This window comes from Anomalospiza imberbis, chromosome 10, assembly GCF_031753505.1.
Source record: "Anomalospiza imberbis isolate Cuckoo-Finch-1a 21T00152 chromosome 10, ASM3175350v1, whole genome shotgun sequence".
NCBI classification, from domain to species: domain Eukaryota; kingdom Metazoa; phylum Chordata; class Aves; order Passeriformes; family Viduidae; genus Anomalospiza; species Anomalospiza imberbis.
In genome coordinates, this window is record NC_089690.1 from 1,888,022 (window position 1) to 1,906,864 (window position 18,843).

General features: G+C 47.1%; 2 protein-coding genes across 2 annotated transcripts; one reads left to right on the forward strand and one right to left on the reverse strand.

Moving 5' to 3' along the window:
• Window positions 1-9,757: 9,757 nt before the first annotated feature.
• On the reverse strand, window positions 9,758-10,850 carry ARL14 (ADP ribosylation factor like GTPase 14). Its single transcript, XM_068200199.1, has one exon. The coding sequence runs from the start codon at window positions 10,385-10,387 to the stop codon at window positions 9,806-9,808; it is 582 nt and encodes a 193-aa protein (XP_068056300.1). The 5' UTR covers window positions 10,388-10,850; the 3' UTR covers window positions 9,758-9,805.
• Window positions 10,851-15,122: 4,272 nt separating this feature from the next.
• On the forward strand, window positions 15,123-18,113 carry B3GALNT1 (beta-1,3-N-acetylgalactosaminyltransferase 1 (Globoside blood group)). The gene is made up of 2 exons (XM_068200200.1): window positions 15,123-15,258; window positions 16,884-18,113. Exon 2 carries the CDS (start codon window positions 16,944-16,946, stop codon window positions 17,928-17,930), a length of 987 nt encoding a protein of 328 aa, XP_068056301.1. The 5' UTR covers window positions 15,123-15,258; window positions 16,884-16,943; the 3' UTR covers window positions 17,931-18,113.
• The last annotated feature ends 730 nt before the right edge of the window (window positions 18,114-18,843 follow it).

The window sequence follows — 18,843 nt, forward strand, 5'->3', positions numbered from 1 at the left end:
CTCAGGATCACAGTGCAAAAACACTCAGAAGACCAATTTTGAAGGATAGACCAGTTCCAGTCTGAATCCTCAATCCAGTGTCACTGGGCTGCCTTTAAAAAAAAAACAAAACAAAAACCCAAACAATTGGATCTTTTGATTCTAAATGAGTTTTTTTACTAAATTAGGGTTTTTTTAATAAATCAGTTTTTTTAATAAATCAATTTTTTTACTAAATCAGGGTTTTTTACAGTTTTGTAGGTGCCTACAACATAATAAATTATGCATAAACCACAAATTCTCATGGTATGGTGCTGTTCAGAACTTCATGTGATGCTACAGAACAAAGCTCTGCTTCTTTGATATTTTTTGCATATTTTTTAGCTTGGAAAATAATAATGCAAATATAAAGGTGGTAATTAGGCTCTGCTCACCTTCATATCCTTCAAGGAACAGATAGATTTGTTTTACAAAGAGTTCACATTTTGTTTACAATTCCCAATTTGTGAATTTTGCACCTCATTATGCAATTAGAAAATGTTTAATTCTCGGTTTATCTTAAACACCTCTTTTGAGGAATCATGTGAATTGATCTGAATGCTTTTACTAATATATTAACAAAAATTATATAAAAGATACAAAATTTATTTACTAAATGTACACTTAGGTGAAAGAAGCTCCTGCAAATGGCTTTTCATAGCCCTATCTCCCTCCTGTAAGAAACAAAATGTTATGTAAAGCTGCAAAGATTGATGTTGCACACAGAAAAACGCCTGTTAATCCCAGGGTTTATCCAAATGGAATAGCTGGTATTAACAAAGAAGCAGCCCACTGCTGGGAGGATATTTCATGATAATCTTTCAGCTGCGTGCAAAGCCTGACTTGTGCAAGAGGCAGGTTTGAAGGGGTTTTGATGGGAGTTGGCTGAAGTGCTGTGGACGAGAGGAGGAACCAAAGATTTGGCCCAGGGACACTTGGACAGCTCGAGAGGAGGAACCAAAGATTTGGCCCAGGGACACTTGGACAGCTCGAGAGGAGGAACCAAAGATTTGGCCCAGGGACACTTGGACAGCTCGAGAGGAGGAACCAAAGATTTGGCCCAGGGACACTTGGACAGCTCGGCTGTCTCCAGGCTGTTCACACTCACTCAGGGCTTGCTCCCTTGTGGAGGAACATTTGTATTCAAAAGCTGCAGAGTTCCTGCGCGTGTTTCCCCTTGGGTTTGTACATTTAGAACCGCTGGTTGCACTGTACTCTGCTTTTCTTTCTCTTTAGAAAAAAAAGAAGTATTTGCACTTGGAGAAAATACTCTTCAGTCAGGGAGGTACTTAAAAACTCACTTTTTGAAACAGCTTCTTAACGTGATGGACTGCACAAGCTTGAGAAGGAAAATCAGCTTCAGATGTTGCCAGTATGACAGGATTCGATGCCTTTCCATGTCTAACCCGTTGGCCGTGTGGGACACTGGAATCCTGGAGCTGCTCTGGCCCCTCTCAGATGTTAGGGCAGCCCAGGGCCTGCTGCGGCACCGAGTGATTTGGGATCTCTCCCTCATTCCCAGGGCCCTGGACCCCTCTCAGATGTTAGGGCAGCCCAGGGCCTGCTGCGGCACCGAGTGATTTGGGATCTCTCCCTCATTCCCAGGGCCCTGGACCCCTCTCAGATGTTAGGGCAGCCAAGGGCCTGCTGCGGCACCGAGTGATTTGGGATCTCTCCCTCATTCCCAGGTCTCTGGCCCCTCTCAGATGTTAGGGCAGCCAAGGGCCTGCTGCGTCACCGAGTGATTTGGGATCTCTCCCTCATTCCCAGGGCCCTGGACCCCTCTCAGATGTTAGGGCAGCCAAGGGCCTGCTGCGGCACCGAGTGATTTGGGATCTCTCCCTCATTCCCAGGGCCCTGGACCCCTCTCAGATGTTAGGGCAGCCAAGGGCCTGCTGCGGCACCGAGTGATTTGGGATCTCTCCCTCATTCCCAGGGTCCTGGGCTCTGCTGTGTCCCTCAGAGCTGCCTCGGGGATCTCCTCCCACGAGGCCTCTCTGAATGTCTAACACCCCCAGTGAGCACTTCTTTCCCCAGTTAAAGGCATCTAGATGTTTTTATTCTCATTTTTTCGGAAGCTGCCGTGGGATGAGCTCTGCGATAGCTCCCAACATTCTGTGTCCCCCAGGGGAGAGGCTGCAGCACAGCTCCCAGAGGGTGCAGGCTGGAGGGAGTTCTCCCGCTCCAGTGGCCCTTTGCTGATCCACATCAGCCCAACATCTGCTCCTGTGACCAGAACTCAGCCCAGGGCTGCCGCATGACACCGAGCAGGAGCCAGGCAGCTTCAAACGCAGGAGCAGAGCTCCAGAGTGCCTCTGCAAGAGCACAGCCTGCTCTGGTCTCAGCCACTCTGCTTTAAATCACTTTTTATTTCCTACAACATTCCATTGGGGGATTGCCTTTAATTTACATCCCGTGCATTTTCTACAATTCAGCCCGTAAATGTTCGGCTTTTAATGTGCTAAATCAGAGCTTTTGCAGACAAATTTGTAGGTGATGATGTGACCATTGGCAAAAATGTTCCTTGGTACCAGAGCTGGAGTATATCCCAAAAATCATTCAGCTGCAAATAGCCCAAGAGGAATCAATCCTCAGTCAGCAGATTGTGGAGCTGCACTTCCCTGCTGGTGTCCAGCTGCTTTGCCTTTCCAGCAGAATTTCCCTATTAAAGGAAATTCTAATTTTTTTTTTTTTAAAAACCCCACAATTTTCCTATTAAAGGAAAGGGGAAAAAATAATTTGAGAATGAAAAAAAAGTGAAGAAATAGTTACTGAAATGAGCCATGTCAGCGTGCCCTGGAAGATCCAGGGATGTCGTTTTTCCATGTTAAAACAAATCCTTGTGGCACTGCTGATGGTGGGACAGTGACAAAAAATGCTTCTGTCTCTGCTGGTTTGGGGTGAGCTCAATAATACTTCTAAAAGGAAAGGAAAACTTCTGATCTGCTGGCAGGTCTGGGAGCTCCAGTATTCTGGATCCTGTTCCACTTCACTGCGGGAAGCGAAGCTGCTTTTCCATCCTTAATTCCTCAGGTTTCCAAAAGGACGATCATTGGAGCTGTAGTTGAAAAATCAATCTACACAAATGCTCAGATAAATCAGTGTGAGGGGTTAGGTGGTGTGGTTCACGTTGTACACAGAAACACTGACAGGATCATGAAAACAGAGACATTTTGGGGAGCAGCTCAGGTTCAAACTCTTCTTTCTGGATTTTAACACTTCCAGGGAGCAGAGTTTAGCTCATAAAACAGCACCAAACCCAAGACGCAACAAAAATGTAAATGTCCAGATGCAGATTGCTACCGTCAGTGCTGTGTCTCAGGCTCATTTTGGAAGGAAACTCGAATACATGGCTGAGTAAGGAATTTCGAAAGGCTCGGGCTTGGTATTGAGCAGAGAAATGAAAATACTCCAAGTTTGCATCTCTCTTTGTTCTGCTGTAATGGAGAAAATGAGCGCTCTGAGCAGCAGCACTAACGAGGCCCATTCTCCCAAGGCTCAGGACTGTGATTTCCTTGATTTTCTGATGGCTGATAAATGGTAATATTTCTGTTCAGCTTTTCTTCTCAGGGGGAGTAATGGGCACATCGTTTTCCTGAATTACGCAGCATTTCAGCCGCTTCAGGAATCTGTGCCTCTGTCAGATCCCCGAGATCAACCCTTTCTTTTAATGCTCATTATTCCTCTTTATATTCCAACCTCACTTCAGTTATGAGCTGGTAACCTGGGCTCTTCCAAATCACACCCAACTTGGAAAAAATGGGAATTCCCCTTTAGGAATGTGCTTGTTTGGGCAGTTTGGACATCGCTCATTGTTAGGAATTTTCAGTGCCACAAAGTGAAAATTCATCTTAATACATGATGAAAACAAATGTGGGCTTTACCTAAAGAGCAGAAATTTATATATTTATACTTATATTTATAATTTAGAAAAATATTTATGTTTATAGTTATGGTTATACATTATATTTACATATATTTATATTAATAGCATTTATTTTTATTTTTATTTTTATTTTTATTTTTATTTTTATTTTTATTATTTTTATTTTTATTTTTATTTTTATTTTTATATTTAACAAATTGAAAATAATATCTGAAAATAAGCCCATCGGTGCTGCATGGAGGCAGGTTTTGTTTAAAAAAAGCGATGGAGGCAGGTTTTGTTTAAAAAAAGCGATTTTTGGCTGTGTGGTGTAAGTCTCTCATAGAATCCTCGGGCTCCCCTGGTCGCCGTTTGAATTTGCAACCCGGTAGTTTCGTTTTGACGAGCTGCAGGAAGCCTCACACACCACAAGATGTCTCAGCGAGAAAATGCATTTTATACAAGTATTTTTTAATAATATTACTCAATTTTCCGGTGTTTTTCTCGGGTTTTCCTTAGTGCTTGACAGGGGCTTTTCAGCAGCACACGAGGAAGCCAAGCCTGTACAAATTTACCCGTTAGCGTGGGCAATAAATTGGTATTTTAAATAATCAATGATCCAAATGACTCAGTGGAAAACCTTAAGCGTCAAAAAGAAAAGGCTCAGTGTAGGTGACAGCTAAGAAATTTTCAAATTTCCTGTGTAGGTTAAATGGAAGAGTTATTTGAAATGATAATTCATTTCCACAAGGTTTGACTCTAATATGTGAGATATTTTTAACTACTCACACTCAGGATTAAGTGTGTAGAGTTGCTATGAGGAGACAGTTCTGTGCGGAACGTTTTCTCCAAAGTTACATCATCTTTATGGCCTGATAGTATTTGATCTGTGAAACTGCTGCCTTCATGACCCTTCAGGGAGAGCCCAGGGAAGTTCCCCCTGTGAGCACCAGGAGGGATTGCACCCATGAAATGTTGATTTTAAAAGAGGAGCAGCCTCAGCTTTTGCACCACAGTGCAAAGTTAATGGCTGGGAAGGAATTTTTTTTTTTCTTTCTATTACTTTGTGTTTTTACAACACTCAGTACTTTGGCCTGAGAATTTTCTCACTTTTCTTTTCGTTTCCCTTTTTCCTGGTATTGCTGTCGTTTATCTTCCCCCACCATCCCTCCAGATTAACTCCTTAAATTCTTCTTCTGTAATTCTTTCTTTTTTTTTTTTTTCACCTTTTCAGAGAATTCAAGCTGTGTAAATACTGATGGGCACATAAGAATTGCGTGACCACCTATAGACATTTTAGGTAAATTAAACCTTTATTATTAATCTTCAAGAAAGGAAAATCCACGTGAATTCAATCCAAAATTATTCCCTTTATTGTTAATCCTCAAGAAAGGAAAATCCACGTGAATTCAATCCAAAATTACTCCCTTGTGCAGGGAAAGGCATCCAGCCCTGAGCCACCCCGTGAGGAGCCAGCCATTAATTTATCATCTATTAATGAAGCTGTTTGCAGAATGCCTTTATGTTTTGTGTTACATCCATATGATACGAGGGATTTTCCCAGCAATCTGGGATGGCCCTGTAAGAAATAAAACTTCTCTGAGTTGCTCAGGGAAGGTTGAGAGACTCACATTCTTCAGTGATAAACGTGTGTGCTTTAGATAAAGTACCTGAAAACTATTGATTAAGGCACAGTCACCCTTTAACAGCCCAGCAGAATTTCAGAGGAGATTGGCCTTTGTCTGGATCGATAAAATCCTTGCTGCTGTTGCAACTATAATTGCTGAAACCAAATAATATGCATGGCTCAGGCTTCAGAGCCAGGTGGTTTATTAAACACATAAAATTACTTCTTTTTGCAGGTATTTTGCCACAATCAGGGTAATACAAGGCCTAGAAACTTCTCATTGGCCGGGCAAATAAAAAGGATAAAACAAAGCAAAAACAAGTCAACAAAAGGTTAAAACAAAAGTAAAAACCCAGAACAAAATGATGATCTTTGCACCAAGGAAAGCACCTTGTAAGGCGGATGAATAAATATGAGGAGAACAAGGAAATAATAAAAATACTCATCAAAAGCCATGGCTCGTAAAGCATTGTCAGGAGGTTTGCATGCGTCGTGGGAAAGGAGAGCTTTGAGGAAGGACCTGGCAGAGAACAATGAAATGGGGCTGGAAATGTCTGGAAATGTCTGTAGGTCACTCCAAGCCCGAGGAGCGGCTGAGAGCAAACCCAAAAACCCCGGGGAAATCTGATAACGAGACCACGGGAGCTGCACTCCCTTGGCGCTCCCGGGGAAGGACGAGGACAGGGAGAAAGCTCTGCTGGGTACAGGCAGGGAGGGCACACACAGGTGACAGGGCTGAGGGGACGCGTGTCAGTCCAAGTGCCACAAACACACCGGGGATGAGCAGGAGCAGCGCAGGAACACCGAGCACAGCTGTGGAACGGGATTTTGGAGAAACTGAAGCACAAGGAATGCTCAGTTTGCTAAAATCCCCTGCCTTCAGAATGTGTCTGGGCTCGTTACTGTCCGTGAATTTCCATTTGCAAATGGTCCCTGCAGTGTGGTGTGTGCTGAGGGCCTCCACTCTCCAGAATTTACATCCCAAATTACAGCCAGTTGGTTAATCCAGGCTGTGGGATCTGAGGAGATGGATGTCCAGAATCCAAACAGGATACCTGAGCTAATTCAAGTGGAGGAAGCCTGATTGTAGCAGCACGGCCCATTTACTTGGGGAGAAAAACCTGTTTAATGTGCACACAGCACTTCAAAGTGGTGCTGTGTCCTTTGCAGCACCTGGAACTTGTTTGACACCCAAAGTTACTTGTCCGAAATGAGATGGCACAGAGACATTTTGACACCAGTTATCAGAGACATTAACACCAGTTATCTGATACCGGAGAAGCCTTGTCCTGCCTTCCTTAGACAGCACGCTTCTCCTGGATTCTGAATTATTGGACTGTTGTCTCCCAGGCAAAGCAGGAGGGAGTGCTGCTATCCAAATTATTCTGCTGCTCCACACCTTCCCTTAAAATGGCATTTCATCCCCATTTCACCCCACTGGAGCCATGTTCAATGAGCTCCACGAGTTATTCCTGAACTCAGAAACCTCAATGTGACTTCAAACCACAGGGATCTTATCAAGGAATGGGCAACAGGACAGGTCCCATCCTCTGGGTCTGTCAGCTTTTAAATGGAGCCATCCAAACACATCTCCCTGGGAAGGCACAGGGTCCTGCAGGCTTTGGGGTTCAGATCCTTCTCTTCTTGTGCTCCACTCGTTTTTGTCACATTGACTCTTCTGTCAGCACAAAGGGTCAGGGACAGCAAACTCTTTAAGGAATAGGAGCAGACACTGAAGGATTTGAGAACACAGCAATTAAAAATACAAAACAGCAGGGTGAGCCAGTGAAAACCCAAATTTGAAGTAAAATAAATAGCTGACCCCAACAAACATCTGACCCCAGCTCTTTAAGGCCTTTCGTCCCATGAAAAGCTTTCAGATCCCAGACTTCAGCTCTACTGCCTCAGGGCTCTTCAGATTCTGATTTCTCACTATCTCAAAGCATCCCAGACCCTTCAAAAATCCTAGAAGTTTTTTAGTGAGTGGTCTGTAAAAATTCTAAATAATGAAATAAGCCAAAGTTATGCAGGAATAAATTATCCCTGTGCTGTGGGTTGGATTTTAGCACCAGCAGAATTCCTGAAACACCAAGACAATTCTGCTCATGGTGTTCAGCCAAGCAGTTCCAACTCTCCAAGAGGGATGGAGCTGGAAACTTTGGAACCTTTGGAAGTCCTTGGGTACTGATTTCACCACGGAACATGTGATGGGATCAGAGATCCAACAATTCCCAGGCTTCCCCCAGGAGCACACAGCGTGCCGGGGTGAGCCCCAATTCCCTTCCTCTGCACCTCCCCAAGATGTGCTGAGTGCCAGGGAGGTTTTTGCTCCAGGTTTGGAGCAGTGCACTCCATCTCTGTCCCATCCTGAGGGAGCCCCGAGTGCTCTGCTGATCCAAGCAGGTTGGAAAAGCCCTGGCAGCTCCCGGAGCAGAGGAACCCGTGAAGCCCTGGCTCTGGATTGATGTCCCTTGTCAATGGGACATTTATCTCCGTGGGGATCAGCTTTTTGTGCCTTAGCAGCATGGCCTTCAAGGGGTGGTCACTTTTCTCTGTCTCACTGAGGTTTTTAATTAAACTTTCAGGCACCTAATTGAACCTGCGCCTCCAAGCCAGCTTGGCTGATATTTATTTTAAACCTTTACAATGATTCCAAAAGGTTGGAGTCTCCTTGGGCAGTTAAAACAGGCCTGCCTTCACTCCTCTGGGAAAACAAGCTCTTCGAAAATGCAATTTTTAAATACTTGATATCCTATAAAGTGAATGGAATTGAGTTTATTCCTTTCCTTTGAAGAATAATGTAAAACATTTCTTCAAGTTGATGTGAGTGTCATTTAGTGTAATTTGATAACCTGCAGAAGGGCCTGTGTGCCTGAGAGCTTATTTTCATTGTTAGTTGTATGAGCTGGTCTATTTTCCGACTTTATTTCTCCCTTCAGAACTTGCTTCTTGGCTAATTAGAGACCCTGGTGCACCCTCATTAAATCTCTCAGGAGTGTTTCTTCCTGAGGAAGTCCTGAGGCCACAGAACTAAATTCTGCTTTATAACAGACACGTGGTCAGATTAGGAGAATTCACCCTATACACATGCAAACGTTTATAAATGTATCAATATGAAATAGCACATTTTTAAACATTGCATTTTTTGGCTTGGAAAACCAACACTGATGACTTTTAAAGATCCTTTTAGGGAGAGAAGATGATATTTTCTATTGAGACCAAATCACCAGAGCGGGCAATGAGAAGTTCAGACATTTGCTCTGCTTTTAGCATGAGTCTCAGCATGACACAGGATTTAGCCCCTGGTAATTAATTAGTCTCAGTATTAATAACAGCTACTGTTGGGAAACTTCCCTTTGTTTACTATTTCAGCAAACCCACCTGATGTAGTTTGTCTTTGAATAACCCGTGCATGAGACAACAGCGTATGTCTGGGTGATTTTATTGCTGCTTCACCCTTTTATAACTGGCCATTCCTGTCTGTTTGTTAGTAAGAATGAAATGTAAACTTCCCACTTCCCACCTACTTCCTTGGTGTAATCCTGAAACAAAAGAAGCGGGAGCACCAGAGGACCCCTAGCCGGCCTTTTCCAGAGCCCAGGACTGGGAAGCCAGCACAGAACCGATGGGATTCAGCTCTTCCCTGGCTGATCTCCAGTGAGGAGGGCAGTGCAGCAGTGCAGGAACAACAGGAGCAGCACGTGGATCTCTGGGACAATGGGAGGTCACAGCTGCGCCTTGGGGACAGCCCTGGAGCCAGGCTCTGCCTGGGGCTGGGTGAGGAGCTCGTCCTGCTCGCCACCACCTCTCTGCAGGATTTGTTTCCAGAGTGCAGAAACAGCCAAATTCTCTTGCACGTAACTAAGAGTTGAAGCTGTCACCCCACTCTATTTTCAAATAAGAAACACATCTATTACATTTATTACAAAACAGCATTTGATCACTGCTGACCAAATGACTTGGTTGGTTTACATCTTGAAAAAAAATTGATTTGAATCTTCATTTGATTTAAGCCACTTAAACACTGCTCACCTATTTTATTTCCATGTGCTTGACTGCCCCTTTCTCATAATTCAACTTGAATAAACCCATGTAAATAAAAAAATAATAATAAAATGCTACAGAGTTCTATCTCAGGTATGAGATACCCCATCAGGTATATCAAGTATCTGCAGGTATAACAGTGGAATTTAATATTGTCAAAGCCCTTTATAAATATTTATGCATAAAATATTCCAGTATTCCAGATTTAATCTGTCCAACAAAGAGTCACCAGAAGTGGATGATAGAAATCCTTAAAAGGAGTTGAGTTCCTTCAGGGTGATGAAAGTCTCCTTTGACTTCTTGTACTGCCTGGCAAACGTGGCCACCCTCTGGAGAGCTTCTGCCAGCCCCTCTCCCGTGCTGGCACAGCAGGGCTGCACGTACCAGTTCCTGTCACTGCAGTACTTCTTCATCTTGAGCTTCCTGGTGATCTCCTCGGCGTTCAGAGCTCCAGGCAAATCCTGCTTGTTCGCCAGCACGACCATCGGGACGTTTTTTATGGATTCATTCTTTAAAATGAGCTCAAGTTCCCTCCTGGACTCCTCCAGCCGCCACTTGTCAGAGCTGTCCACCACGTACAGCAGCACGCCGGCGTCTTCCAGGAAATTGCTCCAGAGCTCTCTCATTTTCTTCTGTCCTCCAACATCCCAGAATGTCAGTGTGAAATCTTTCCCTGCTTCAATCATATCCACATTGAAGCCGATCGTGGGCATTGTTATAAAAGCATCTTTGTACCTGAACTTGTAGAGCAGCGTGGATTTCCCTGCAGAGTCCAGCCCCAGCATCACGATGTTGGCCCCCTTCATTGAGGGCTTGGCGTTCTGGAGGCCCATTTATCCCGGGGAGCTCTCTATTCCAGGGATACTCCCCTCTCCCCCAGGCCCAATTTGTGTCGCTGCCTTTCCCCCTCCTGAGGTGAGGCACAAGCAGAGAGGGAGAAGAGGCAGCTGTGAGCTCTGGAGCAGCCAGACTCTGCACAAACACACACTGCTTTTATCGAGGCGATAAGGAGCCACGGGGCTTCGGAAGGCGCAGAGCTCCGTGCCAAGCCTGTGGGTGGGACTGGGATGAGTAACCACGGCCCCACTGGCACAGGCACAAAGGTTACAGGCTGCCAGCTTGTTTGAACAGCACCTGCAGCCTGATCCATGGATTCCATGACCACGGCCAGGTCCTGGCTCTGAGAGAATCCCCCTGAGCATCCACAGCCATCTGGGAGAAAAATGAGATTGGTGCCTTAAGTTTTAGCTTTTATATTCTGATGTTTTATATTCAGATTCTGTGCTGCTTTAGTGTGGGGGTCTGAGCTTCATGTTAAGTGTTGGTGAGCTCTCTTCACAGAGTAGGTGGGCAAAACAATTCCTTCTCCAGCTGGGCACCAAGGACAAATGATCCAAACCTCAGGCCCAGGAGCACAAACAACGTGGGCTGGAGAGAGAAAAACAAGCAGGATGGGACTGCATGGGCTAAAGCTGGAATGGGACAATGAACTCCAGTGTGCCAATGGAGCAGAGCTGATCACAGCGAGAGCCCCCGGGAGCGCTCGTGCATTTTGGGACCATTTGGGTTCATCTTGGGTGCAGCCCTGGCTGGGCTCTGGTGCTGCCCAAGGTGGATCCATGGAGGAGATCCTTTGAATAAATCCCTGCTTTATTCTGGAACTCTGCCCAGCCTCTGCTCTATCTGAGCCTTCACGAGGCATCTAGATATGAACACAAGCAGTGAGGAGGGGACATTTAAGATTTAAGGTTTGTCCATACATAGCAAGCCACAAAATGAGCAGGTAGCTGATTTATCAGTGCATCTCATCTCCCACAAACTGATCTTAGGTGGTCTCAAATACGAGTTCCAGCCCATGGACTCAGTAAAACCCTAAGAGAACTCCACTAAAACTGGGCTCTGCTCTAAGCAGCTGCCTCAGTGACTCCTCCTGCCAGGGCTGTAAACTCCGGGAGTTTGTTTGTGTTGTTGGTGAACGAGTTTAACTGCACCCCACAAGGTGGAGCCTCATGGTCTGGTCATCACTGAGATCCCGCTGCCTCACATTAAAAATTCCTGTTACCTTCATTTCGCTCTACTCTGTGGTTGCCCAATGAAGATTTCCTTCAGGAAAGGGTCAAGAAGCGAGGAAATAACCGAGTCTTGAAAATTTTTTTTTTTGGCCACCATTCCAAGTAGCAGAATGAAACATGAGGAGATAAAAAATGTAGTCAGCTATTAATGAGTTCCTATTGACTGTTCATTTTCCTGATAGTGGATGCACGTTGGGCTGCTCTGACACATCCTGAGTACTGCAGGAGTTGCCCTTACACCCAGGAAAACATTTCTCTTTGCTTCAGAAAGTCCAGAATCAGCAAAAAGATGTAAAGGTCTTGTAACAAGCTGCTGACTGATAGAGCAATCATTTCGATAATTACGACATTGGTTGCGTAAAATCCACCTCAGCCCTGACAGACAAGTTATAATCTGGTTTCTCTTGGGGCTAAAAGGGTTAGACTGGGACTAACTGCGGGCAACAAGAGATGCACTCACTGCTGCACGTTTTTCACAGTTAATAACACAGATGGATTATGTGTAGGGGTTTTCAGGAGTAGGTCAGGGGGTATTAAACCAGGGGAGAAAGTGTTTGCATTTCTTTACAAATGAATGGACATGAATGAATTGAAAGATGGGGAGGCAGGAAACTGCAGAACACGGGGCTAACACGTCAAATGGACCACAATTCCCTGATGAGATTCCAATAAAACATGAATATTTTGAGCAAGGCAGGGATGGATGGTCGGTCCCCAGCTGTGATTCGAAGATCACTCACAGTTCTCTGCTCTGTGTGCTCCACCTGCACCGGGTGTTTATGATCACAGCGGTTATTCCCTCCATCAGCTGTCACTTCAAAGCAGGGATCGAGCAGAGCCTGACTTTTTACAGGTCAGGTAATTACACAGGTATTTCGTGTGGGGCTCTGCAGGTTTCTGACCGTGCCGGAGCCGCTCCCAGGAAGGATTCCCCGCGCTGCTCGCGAGTCGGACCGCAGCACAGAGCGCTCCCGAGCTGCTGTGGGCCCGCGGCGCCGCCGGCAGCCGGAGCGGACGGAACCTCCGCCTTTGCTTGGGCTTGGGTGGCTTTGCTCCGCCAGGCTGCGACCGCCCCGCCTGTGCTGAGCTTGCCTTCCAGTCCCCCTGCAGCACCCGAGCCGTAAAGCGGGGAGAGCTGATTGAGCACAGACTACCCTGAGCTCCAACTCTGCCCGGGAACCCTTTTGTAAACTGAGAGCTGAATGTGAGCCCCGCGCGTCCCCAGCTCGCCCAGGCTGGCTATCCCGGCGCTTGATGAAGTGACGCGGTGCGATGGATGCACTAACTGGGCAGCGAATCCTCGCTGCGGGCACTTCCAGCGGCCGAGGCACGAAGGGGAGGCAGCTCCGCTGTCTCTGCCCGGCCTTGGCTGCCGGAGGGAAGCCGGGCAGCCGGCGGCGGCCGGGGAGGGCGGAGGAGCGGCAGCGCTCGGGGAGGCGGAACAGGAGCGGCTCCTTCCCGCTGCGGCCGGCCCGGAGCGCCCCGAGCGGGATACGGCAATGGGGCTGGGAAAGGGACGGGGGTGGGATGGGATGGGATTGGGATGGGGATGGGGAATGGGATGGGATGGGATGGGATAGGATGGGATGGGATGGGATGGGATGGGATGGGATGGGGATGGGATGGGGATGGGATGGGATGGGATGAGTTGGGATGGGATGGGATGGGATGGGATGGGATAGGATGGGATGGGATGGGATGGGATGGGATGGGATGAGTTGGGATGGGATGGGATGGGATGGGATGGGATAGGATGGGATGGGATGGGATGGGATGGGATGGGATGGGATGGGGATGGGATGGGGATGGGGAATGGGATGGGATGGGATGGGATGGGATGGGATGGGATGAGTTGGGATGGGATGGGATGGGATGGGATAGGATGGGATGGGATGGGATGGGGATGGGATGGGATGGGATGGGGATGGGATGGGATGGGATGGGATGGGATGGGATGGGATGGGGATGGGATGGGATGGGATGGGGATGGGATGGGATGGGATGGGATGGGATGGGATGGGATGGGGATGGGATGGGATGGGGATGAGGATGGGATGGGGATGGGGAATGGGATGGGATGAGGATGGGATGGGATGGGATGGGATGGGGATGGGATGGGATGGGGAATGGGATGGGATGGGATGGGATGGGATGGGATGGGATGGGATGGGATGGGGATGAGGATGGGATGGGGATGGGGAATGGGATGGGATGGGATTGGGATGGGGATGGGGAATGGGATGGGATTGGGATGGGATGGGATGAGGATGGGATGGGGATGGGGAATGGGATGAGATGGGATGGGATTGGGATGGGATGGCATGGGATGGGATGGGGATGGGGATGGGATGGGGATGAGATGGGGATGGGATGGGGAATGGGGAATGGGATGGGATGGGATGGGGAATGGGGAATGGGGAATGGGGAATGGGGAATGGGGAATGGGGAATGGGGAATGGGATGGGATGGGATGGGATGGGATGGGATGGGATGGGATGGAATGGGATGGGATGGGATGGGATGGGATGGGATGGGATGGAATGGAATGGAATGGGATGGGATGGGATGGGATGGGATGGGCTGGGATGGGATGGAATGGAATGGGAATGGGATGGGCTGGGATGGGATGGGATGGGATGGGATGGGATGGAGAACGGGCACGCGGCTCTGGGGCAGCCCAGGGTGGAGCGAGACGCGGGCGGGGGTAGCGCGCAGTGCGAGCGAGCCCCGAGCGCCGCTGCGCTGCCGCGGTGCATGAGAAACCGCAGGAAAGGGCTGGAATGGGTGCCTGAGCTCGGCAGAGGGCGGCACATCCCCGCTGCCGTCCCCTCCTGCCCGGCCGGGACCTCCCCGCCCTCGGAAAAGGGAGCTCCGATGGACTGGGCACGCACGAGTGACAGCGAGTGGCAGGTAAAGGTCTTTTAAAGGGATTTTTAAATTTTTTTTTTGACATAAAAACCTTGACGTTTTGTTATATAAGAGCATCGCAGCCCGGGGTTTTGCAAAATTGCTTCTAGTTTCGATTGGTTTTAAGTTTAAAAACATAGAATCAATGGCTGGTTTGGGCTGGAAGGACTTTAAATGTTATCTCGTTCCCCTGCTGCGTGTGCAAGGACACCTCCCATAGTCCAGGCCGTGTCCAAGCCGGCCTCAAAGCCAGCTTTAAATCATATATTTCCAAATTGTTTCTGCTGGTAGCTCTAAAAAGGATTTATTTTCCTATACACCTGTGATTATGGTATTTTAAAATCATCATATTGAACTATTGGTTATTATAATTAGTAATCTTTAATGAATATGAGAATTTCCCACCTTTTTCCTGCCCAAGCACGTCCACACTCCACAATCCCCTACCTGTGTGGGAGATGGATCTAAATCCCTGTGGAGCATTCTGAGCCTTGCATTGCCTCACATTTATTTCAAAAGTCACCAGTTTTATCTTTTGGCACAATCTCAGCTTGGAAGACAATGAAAGTAATGCCCTTGAAGGAGCTGGAAGGGAGAAGCTGCCAGCACAAAGTCTGGAAGCGGAGGAGGAGCTGCAAGGGCAGAACCTGCACCATGACCAGAAGTGCTCAGACCTCGCTGACCCAACTGCCTCACTTTGCTTCAAGCACTCGAAATAGGAGAAGGTGGGCATTTATTTCCCCATGTGGCTGGGGTTTCCTGAAGCACCTGAACTGATGTTTATTTTCCCAGATTTTTCCTTACGTAGCAGATCAGGATTTGTATCCAATTTTGTTGTTCATAGTGTCATGAAACCGGGCTTTTCTTCCTATAAAGAATCAAAACATTTCAAATTTTTTTTTTCCTTTAGGCAGCCAAGAACTGATCAAACAGATCAGTTTTCACTGATATGCTTTAAAGTTGGTCATCCAAATGAATGTTATTGATCTAAAATCAGATAATAAGCACTGATACATAACTTAGGTTATTTTCTTCCAGTATGTATTTCCTACTGTCCACTGAAAGTCAGATTGATGCATAAAAAGAGAAGATTCCTATTAGTTAATTACTGATTTTGAGAGGAATCCAACCAAAATTCTTCTATTTAATTGCTTTATATGAAATTGCTTTGATACGTTTTGAGGCCATTGTTGGTGAAATGTTCTCCAAATGCTTTGTTTAAAGATGATTAATTTAAAATCAGATCGTACACAGAAACACGAGGCAGGTGGGCTCTGGAAAATCAAATTCCCCTGGATTCCAGTGTGCTGTTCTGGGGGTTGGATTTATTTGTCAAATCTAAAACATTTATGAGCCCTGCAGTGATATTTTTGAAGATAAAGAGCAATTAATTGTGCTGTGAAATCAAACCTTCCACCATCCTGACTGTGTCTTTGTGTGTGCTCGTGCAGGATAAACATTATTACTGCAAACATCAGAAACCATTTGGAATTCCCACAGTTAGGCACTGGAGTTATTTTGGCTTAAAGATATCTAAAATAGATGATAGAGCACATGTGGTTTTAAGGAAATAAAACTACACGAGGGTACAGGCCTGGGGGTCTGGTATTAAACTGAGTTTTGTGAAGATTTATCCATTGGAATCTAATCCTGACATTGGAGCAGCGGCTTCAGCACGGATTCCACAGGAGTCTGGAAGGACCTGCTGTGGATCTGTGTGCCTCAAATCCAAAAATTACCTGGCTCATGGTAAAACCAGTCATGATTTTGGTCAAAAACAGCTTTAATACATAGCTTGGTTTAAGGAAGTTGATTTTTACCTTCGCCCCTTTCCCTCAGAACAAGGAACTGCTCAAACCTTGAATGATGATTAAATCCTTGCTTTCTTGTCCCAGTGCTCCAGCTCACACAGATCAGTCAGACTTTGTCTTTAACAGAAACAACAAAATTCGGAGGCTCAGAGCATCCTTTTCCTGAGCATTTGTTGGGTTTTGTGCACAGTGTTCTACCCTTGAGGTGGAGTCGAGTCAGAGGCTTGGTGCTGTGGTCCCTGGGATCACAGCCCTTGGAGCAGGATCCTGGCTGGAGATCAGGTCTGTGCAGGGGCATCTCCAGGGTGAAAGCCACGAGCTTTCAGTGCAAGCCCTGCTCTGCAAACCCTGCAAACCCTGCTGGGCAGGGGCTCTGTGCCCTGCTGCCATCCATCCTGGGATCAGGGCCGTGACAGCTGGATCAGGAATGCTTGGTTCGGCTGACACCACAGCACAGTCCCAGCTGGCACTTCAGGAAAAGGAAAAGGTAATATTTGACTAACAGCACTCTGAATGCCACTTTCCCCTTTCCTCTTCAGCAAGGAAGATGCTCCAGGACTCATGGAACAGATTCTGAGGGGCACCAGCAGATCCTGACCATGATCGTGGTCCTGGTCAGCGCCGTGTACATGAGACCCCTGAAATGGACTTTCCTGTGGCTGCTGATGTTTTCCCTGATAACCATGTGGTACATAACCTTCTCCTCCAGGGCTGGCCTGGAGAACGTGAACCCTCTGTACTTCTACGAGAACGAGCCCGTGTACCGGCGGCCGCGCCCGTTCACGCTGCGCGAACGCCCCCGGTGCGCCGACCTCCACCCCTTCCTGGTCATCCTGGTGGCTTCCAGCCCCAGGGACCTGAAAGCCAGGCAGGCCATCAGGATCACATGGGGCTCCCGGGATTCCTGGTGGGGCCAGCACATCCTGACCCTGTTCCTGCTGGGGCAGGACATGCAGAGGGAGGACAGGGCGGCGGCGCTGGCGGTGGAGGACGAGAGCATCCTTTACGGGGACATCATCCGCCAGGATTTCGTGGACACTTACGACAACCTCACCCTGAAGACCATCATGGCCTTCCAGTGGTTCTCCGAGTTCTGTTCCAACGCCAGGTTCTTCATGAAGACCGACGCCGATGTCTTCATCAACACTCCCAACCTGGTGAAGTTCCTGCTGCAGCTGAATTCCTCGGAGAACGTTTTCACCGGCTATCCCCTCATCGACAACTTCGCCTACAGAGGCTTCAACAGCAAAAGGTACATCTCCTACCAGGAGTATCCCTTCAAGCTGTATCCTCCCTACTGCAGCGGCCTGGGATACATCCTGGATGGAAAACTGGCTCTGAGGACTTACGAGCTCATGGGCCACGTCAAACCTCTGAAATTTGAGGATGTTTACGTGGGAATTTGTGTAAATATACTCAAAGTCAACATCACTATTCCAGAAGACGCAGAACAATTCTTTCTCTATAAAATCAACTTTGATATCTGCAAGTACAGACATTTGATTGCAGTTCATGGCCTTACATCAAGCGAACTGGTCCAGTTTTGGCAGGATTTGTCATCCAACACTACAAAAACTTGCCTTTGATGGTGGATTTATTTAGAAACTTCCATTTGCTGTAAGAGTGGCCTCTGGAGATGACTCTTGACTGCTGGGGCAGCGTTTCTCTAGGGCATTCCAGTGCTCTTCAATGAAAACAGGGATTCACAAAGCACTTTTCCAGGTGTGCATCCCACACCCAGAGGGTGCCTTGGAATGCTCTGTCCTGTCTGCCTCGGAGCAGCCCTGGGATTTCCCCCTGAATCTTCTGGAATGCACAAAATGCCACAGAGGAAAGGTGCTTCTGCCAAGAAAGCAGCTTGGAGCAGCTTCCTGAATTCCTGCCTGGATTGGTTTTATTGTTTTATTTCCACTCTCCTTTGTTTGCTCTCAGCATGGAATTTAACCCAACCCAACGTTTTTTTCTGTGTAACCCTGCTGAGACTGTCACACCTTGTTATTAAAATATGTTACCTCCACAAGGCTTCCAGGAGCCTGGGGATCCTGTGGGATCTGCAGGAGCAGGTGAGAAATGCTGGAAATGTGATGCACTTTGTGTGTCCATGTTAAACTCTGGTGTTCCTGTTGGTGTTCCCAGACCAGGGAGATGGAGTGGAGCTCACCATCAATTTGGACATCCCAAAAACATTGGGATCATCAATCCCCCCACCCCTGTGTGTTGTGTGTGATGCATCCCAGGAGTTTTGGAACCCTGTTGCGATTTATGCCTGTTTCTAAATGAGTTTTTTGGTTCCGGTTTTAAAATTGGAAAAAGGAAGAAATCCCCCCATTGCTACTTTAAAGAAGACCAACTCCTCCCTGTGTGTAAAGACCATTTTTTAATCACTTTATTCATATCAGCAAGGCCCAGTTTTCAGTAGTTTACACTTCTAATGGACAACGATACAGAATTTGCAATTGCATGAACAGAATTAACCTGGACACATCCACTACACGGGGG

What these genes read in the sequence shown, in the direction of transcription:
- ARL14 (XM_068200199.1), bottom strand. Translation starts at nt 10,387, where the DNA reads ATGGGCCTCCAGAACGCCAAGCCCTCAATGAAGGGGGCCAACATCGTG.
- B3GALNT1 (XM_068200200.1), top strand. Translation starts at nt 16,944, where the DNA reads ATGATCGTGGTCCTGGTCAGCGCCGTGTACATGAGACCCCTGAAATGG.